Genomic DNA, 6,910 nt, shown 5'->3' with positions numbered 1-6,910 from the left:
ATATATATATATATATATATATATATATATATATATATAATGGTTTGGCAAAAGATATCAATAGAATAAACACCAGGTTTACAGAGAATATTTCGAAAATAGCCACACTTTACTTGATATAGACATAATCTTTAGATGTTAAGTGTACAGAAAAATTTAATCTTTATATTTCTAAATTAGAAATGTGTGTTTCAACAGTACCAAGTATTTACAAAACAATGAAACCTTACATAGCTTTCATTGCTAAAATAAACTTTTTTTTTTTTTTTCTGTGTAGCAAAAGATCAGATATTCATTTGGACCAAATAACAACCAAGCTAGCTCATATTTCTATTTGAATGAGATGACCGGAAATATTATTCTGCAAAAATCATTGACCAATATCACTGGTAACACTCTCACTGTAAGTAAGAACATTTGACCTTACAATTTAATTGCAATACTTTTTAGGTTGTTATGGTAAGTACTGATGATTAAAATTAACTTGTTGCTGAACTGAATCCATCATCCTAAAAAAATATCAGACTTTGTTTCTATATAAGAAATTATTCTTTATCCATATTTTTGTTGCTTAGACCCAAGTAATACATAATTGTACAGACATGATTAAATGTGTTCCAACCATAATTATCCATATTTTTGTATATCTAAGACTGTGTTGTTAAATGTGTCCTTCCTGTGTTAGAATGTGAGGTTATGATTTGAAGAAATTTTGCTGCCATTTCTTGCAGTTTGGACAACCATAAAGAAGTTATTTAAGGAATCAAATTATTCTCTTTTGTTTTAATGTATACTAGATCATTAATACTTCTTTGTTTCTGATGGCAAGCAAATGTATTAGATTTGATTATTGCCTTTTGTTCTTTTACTAATAAAATAAGCATTTGTAATATTTTGTTGTTAGTTATTTAAAACAATATTTTATGATGATGACTATACTTTACTGTGATAGTTCAAAATTAATTCAAATATGATAATGTTTGATATGATAATGTGAGAATATTAATTCAAATATGATAAAGCCTTCTCCACCTTTACTGATTGGCATGAAGTCAAACATGAACACACTCTGACTTATAATTCTCAGGCAGGATGTAGCCTCATTCTGCATCTTTTTACTGCTGCTGCAGTTTCCTTTCCTCCTTGGGACTGGCTGGTTTTGTGTTACATCCACTCAAGCTTTCATGAGTCATTCATGTCTTGCTCTTGTTTCCATACTGTATCTCCCACTGGACCTAGATTAACCACATTAACTCCTTCCTCTTCCCCCTGAACATTGATCCTCAGGTAACCTTTCCTTGCCTATGTTTTTTCAAGCAACTGTTCAAGAGGAACATCAGTCTTTAAGTTCTAATTAATCTCAGATAACCTGCATTGGCCTTTGACACATAATCTTCATCTAGCTCAAACCATTTAAAGAATACTAAATGCACATGTCTTATGAACTCTCTTCATTTCCTGCTTATTATTATAATCATTATATTGAAAAAATATATTTTGATTTTATCTTAATTTTGCATTTTTAACTGATTTATATGTTGGCTTTGTATTTGCAGTTCGGTGTCTTAGCTGAAGATAATGGTATCCCGCCAAGGTCTGCTTTGCAAGAAGCTACTGTTGAAATAACTGTGCGCAAAAATTTATTTGCACCTGAATTTCAGAAGAATAGTTACAATGTCGAAATTGATGAAAACACTAAACTACAAACTACAGTTCTTCAAGTATCAGCTACTGACAAAGATACTGTAAGTATTTTGTTTTGATATTCTTATCAATTTATCAATACAATTTAATGGCGATTTTTGTACCCTGCTTGTTCATGTAATATCAAGCTTAAATTTTGTGTAATGTAATTAAGCCAGAGGTTCTCAACCATATTTTACCTACGAACCCTTTTGATTACTATTTCACTCTAGTGGACCCCCATAACCATTTCCTATTTCAAGCCTAGTTTTATAGAAAAATTACTATTTTGTTGTTCACACATTAAATTGTGTAGGTTGAACTATGTAAAATATTAGAGAAAGAAACCTAGCTGTGTCTTACAATACATACCAATAAAGACATCTAAAGCAATTTTTTTCAGAGCCCTTAAAATACTATTGTGGATCTCCAATATACTATTTTATTGCATGGATCCCCAAAAATCTATATGGACACTCAGAGGCCATATGGACCCCAGATGAGAACCTCTGAATTAAACTAACTAAAAAAATATATTTAGGAGCAATAAACAGGCATAAAGTATGGATGTTAGATGCTGAAAGTGAGAAAAAGATCATGATTTTTGAAAAAGAATATTAAAGAAAGTTCTTTTACATTTCAATAACATCATCAAATAAATAAGAAACAAATTATTTGGAAAACTGAGAATTACAAAACTTTTCTGCTAATTGTTAAAATCTATATAATGAAGTAGTCGGTCATGAATTACAATACCATGACATTACCTTTAGCAAATATTTCCAAGCATAGGCAAACATCAAGTAGAAAGAGTAAAGGAAGACTAGAAAAGAAGTTGTTGAGGTAGGTAGAATGGAAAGAGAGGAAGGTGTTTGAAAACATGATGTTGGTTGATGACTGGAAAAAAAGAACATTGAATTAAACTATATGAATTAAAATTGAATTAAACTAATTACACCTGATGAACTAAATAATAATAGGAAATATATTCAGCTGCTAGGAGTTAATTTGTTTGTTCTCTTTGTGACATGAGGCACATAAGATTGCAATGTGATCTCTCCAACCAGCTTTGTTTTCTGCCCCTGTTATGTTCACATTCCAGTTTCTCTACCTTTCTTGTTTCCTTTCCTTGTGGTTTTAGAGTACCATGCTGCTCTTTTCCCCTCAGGCTGTCACTTTAGTGCCACCATACAGTCACTTTCTTGATCTTGTCTGAGGATGTGTCTGATCCACCTGCATCTTATTTCAACATTGATCCTGCTGATGCCCATTGTTGTCTCAAATGTGTCATTTTGGCCTCTTTGTAGCCACTTGGTGTCAAGTATTCCCCTTAACCATGTGAATAAGGAGCTGTCCATAATATATATATTCCTTATTATTAGAATTATGTGCAATTCTTGTGCAGTGAATAAGATGTAAATGAAAATGTTTTGATGACTATTTATGCTAAATACAAAATAATTATATACTCTATACAAATCCTAATTCTATACAAATCCTAATTCTGTCTTTCAGGACCCCGCCTTTAATACAGTCAACTACCGACTTACTGGTGATGGAAACATTGCATCTTACTTTGATTTCCAGGATGGAATTTTCAAAGTGAAGTCATCCCTTGAAGCAGATAACATTCCCTATTTTCAAGTGAGTTTGAAAATACTGCTAATACTTTTAATTTGAACAATTTTCATAAGTACCTATTGATTTGTTCCTTCTAAAGAAACTGAAGGAACTTCTACATGCATATTTCCACTTCATATTCATTAGATTTTCTTGTGTATAATGCATTTGTTTTCTTTTATAGGCACGTGTTGTCGCTTTTGATAATGGGAGACCAGCCAAATCAGCAACAGTTTTAGCTAGGATTACTATAAGGCGAAATTTAAATCCACCTTATTTTACACAAGTGAGTTACACAAAGAATATTGAAGAAAATATTGATATTGGAACCACTATACTAAAAGTGACTGCTCAAGATACTGATAAACATGTAAGTATAATGTTATGTCATTCTTTTTATGTTTCTAAATACAATATGGTTAACTTTTGTGGTTCTTTTTCCCCCAATTGCTTCATTTTATCATCATTACATTTAACAAATGTTAAAACCTACTTTTTCTTTCTTGTCATGAGCTTTACACTCAACGGTACTTTTCTTTACTTCTCTTATTATAAAATATAAAACATTTCCCTATTATATTTGCTGTTCAATAAATTGTTAAAAGTATAAAGGTGACAAGGTAATATACTGAATAATAATGCATGTATTGAAGCTAACATAATTTTAAGGCTCTGTGTTATTTGTTCTATATTTTTTCTGTATCTGCTATGGTAACTACTGCTCTTACATTATTTTCTCATATACATAAAAATATTAGCAGTATCTTATATTAATGAATGTTAAGGTTGAAAGCTTACTAATAACTTACTTCAACTCAAAAATATTTGTAAATATAAATAGAATATTTGACTCAAGATATTTTAAAATGACTTATCCAATTCAGCAATCAAAATCTTTAAGATGACTTAAACTTTCTTTCATATATTGTAAACAATCTAAATCTTATACATTTGTGAATAGTCTAAATGAGAGACAAAGAGGAATTAGTGAGACATATTAACAAGGTTTCAGGTGAAGTATTTACGAAGTTGAATGTAGTCAATACATTCTTACTAACTTGTTAAATATCTAACTTTTTTCCTCAATATTTGATATTTATCATAATTTTGCTTTCCTTGATTTTTTGACATGCAGTATAGGATTTATCAGAAAGATATTGTTGATTATTATAATCTTTAAATATATGTTGATAAGAGATATGCATATGACCAATTTGGCTGAGATAAAATATCTCAGGGTAATATTCTGTCTGTTGAACGCAAATACAGTTGTATCATAAATATGTAAAATAGTGAGTTGAAAAACCTTAAATAACTGATTATCCATGCAATTAGTAGATAAAAAAATCCTCTAGGAGCAATAAGTAAAGGAAGATCATGTTAATAAGATTGATTAACTGAAATTTTGAATAATATGAAAAAGGCAATTTAGTCACTTGATCGATTCAATGTTGTTGTTTCCCTAGAAAAATTAACTTCAGACGTAGTCAAATAGTTAAAAGGAATTAACTTGCATGATGTGATGTTTTGAAGATATTTTTATATTAATTGTGGGAGTGCTGTTTCTGTTTCAATACTGTTAGCTGCAGTTTCTTTTGGTCTACACATCTGAAAACTCTACACATCTGTCAAATGATACAAATTTAATATTCAATTTGGGTAATTCCATCATAATAATTTAGTTGTATGGTTCTTCAAGCTTTTTTGAGAACTATCTAGTCTTCCTCCAGATAAAATCTCATCATTAATTCACACTTGAAATTTTATACTGCCATTGTTGTCTATAATTTTTGTGTTCTGAATATTCAGTTTCTTCTTCATAGTTTATTAAAAAGTAGTAAAGACTGATTACATTACTTTAAACACTCATGTAATCTTTGTTAAATTCATTAGCTTGGAAGCAAAATGCAATTAACAATTATCACTAATGAAATCAGTTTAGTTTTAAGATGCATTTTGGAGATGCTCTGAGATGCATTGTCAGGGATGTTACTGAGGTGATTTCAGGACTATCTACATAAGACTCCTTTTCCCAGTTGACCCAGCTGGGGTTGCTCAAGCCCCAGCTTGCATCCCAGTAGCAGTAAACTACTATTCTAAGCCCTTTGTACAAAGCCACATAGTGGACTTATCTGCACTTCAGTGATGGAATTTAGAGTCCTCCACTACATGCATATTTACAATAAGGAGGTGTATCCTTATTGACACAGCAACATCTTATAAAAGAAATCCCTTTATGAAAGTTACAGAGAAGCTGAGTACAAAGATCTTGAGATCAAAATCAATAGGATATGAAGTATGAAGACCAAATTAATACTCATGAACATAGGAGCATCAGAACACATGTAGAAGGGAGCAAAAAAATTCACCACCCATTTGTATTCCAAGCAACAATAATATTTATGTAATCCAGAAGATTGCATAAATTTGCTTGGAAACGTTGACATACAACAGAGAGTGCTGTCAATCAAGTAACATCTTTCCTATACAATCTTAGATCTATAGTTTCTTATACCACCTCAGGTTCATAGTTTGCACCCAGCCGTACAAAATATAAAACAAAAACTACAAAAGGAGCATCAAAATAATAATTTTGTCTAAATTTTCTGTTACAGGCACCACATAATGAAATAACTTATAAAATAGAGGATTTACCTTCTACTCCAAATAACATTGGTTCTAAAAATCAAGCTTCAAAATATTTCGATGTAGAGCAATCAAACGGAAATATTTTTGTTGCTGGAGATCTTACAAAATCCACTGTCAATGAATTCACTGTAAGTAACATTTGTCAGTCTTTCGCAATAATAGAAACGTTTCTATTAAAAGTCTGCATCTGTCCTACTATTTATTACTTACACTTTCTGGTTTTAAGAAAAGCATTGTTTTTCTATTTGATAATTCATTACTAATGTGTGTATGTGAGTGTATAAGTGAAGTTTGTGCATGTATGTGTTTGTGTAAGTTTATGTACTGTAGTGTGGAGGCGTAATGGCCCAGTGGTTAGGGCAGCGGACTCGCGGTCATAGGATCGTGGTTTTGATTCCCAGACCGGGCGTTGTGAATGTTTATTGAGTGAAAACACTTAAAACTCCACGAGGCTCCGGCAGGGGATGGTGGCGAACCCTGCTGTACTCTTTCACCACAACTTTCTCTCACTCTTAATTCCTGTTTCTGTTGTGCCTGTAATTCAAAGGGTCAGCCTTGCTATACTCTGTGTCATGCTGAATATCCCCGAGAACTATGTTAAGGGTACACGTGTCTGTGGAGTGCTCAGCCACTTGCACGTCAATTTCATGAGCAGGCTGTACCGTTGATCGGATCAACTGGAACCCTCGATGTCGTAAGCGACGGAGTGCCAACAACAACAACAATGTACTGTAGTGAATATTTTTTAAACATGTCTGTCTGTGTCTGTCTCTACACATACATAAATATCGTCAGTAGTTTGTATATCCGAAAAAGAAGCACACTCTAAAGCATTACAGTAGATTTTGGATATATGAACTTCAGATGTATGAACTTGTTTTTAGAGGTCCTAATGTATACACACACATACATAAATACATACGCACACACACACACACACACACACACACACACACAC

General features: G+C 31.9%; 1 protein-coding gene across 1 annotated transcript in view; it reads left to right on the top strand.

The window, feature by feature from the left end:
- The window catches only part of LOC106874390 (uncharacterized), a 280,957-nt gene that overhangs the window by 123,408 nt on the left and 150,639 nt on the right, over positions 1-6,910 (top strand). Inside the window, exons 64-68 of the mRNA XM_052968226.1 lie at positions 278-403; positions 1,557-1,745; positions 3,199-3,327; positions 3,488-3,673; positions 5,919-6,080. Of these exons, the coding sequence (XP_052824186.1) occupies positions 278-403; positions 1,557-1,745; positions 3,199-3,327; positions 3,488-3,673; positions 5,919-6,080 (792 nt within the window). The remainder of the gene's footprint in view (positions 1-277; positions 404-1,556; positions 1,746-3,198; positions 3,328-3,487; positions 3,674-5,918; positions 6,081-6,910) is intronic.

This window comes from Octopus bimaculoides, chromosome 5 (genome assembly GCF_001194135.2).
Source record: "Octopus bimaculoides isolate UCB-OBI-ISO-001 chromosome 5, ASM119413v2, whole genome shotgun sequence".
Taxonomy (NCBI): Eukaryota; Metazoa; Mollusca; class Cephalopoda; order Octopoda; family Octopodidae; genus Octopus; species Octopus bimaculoides.
The sequence above is the reverse complement of the archived record's forward strand: the minus strand, read 5'-3'. Positions and strand labels throughout refer to the sequence as shown.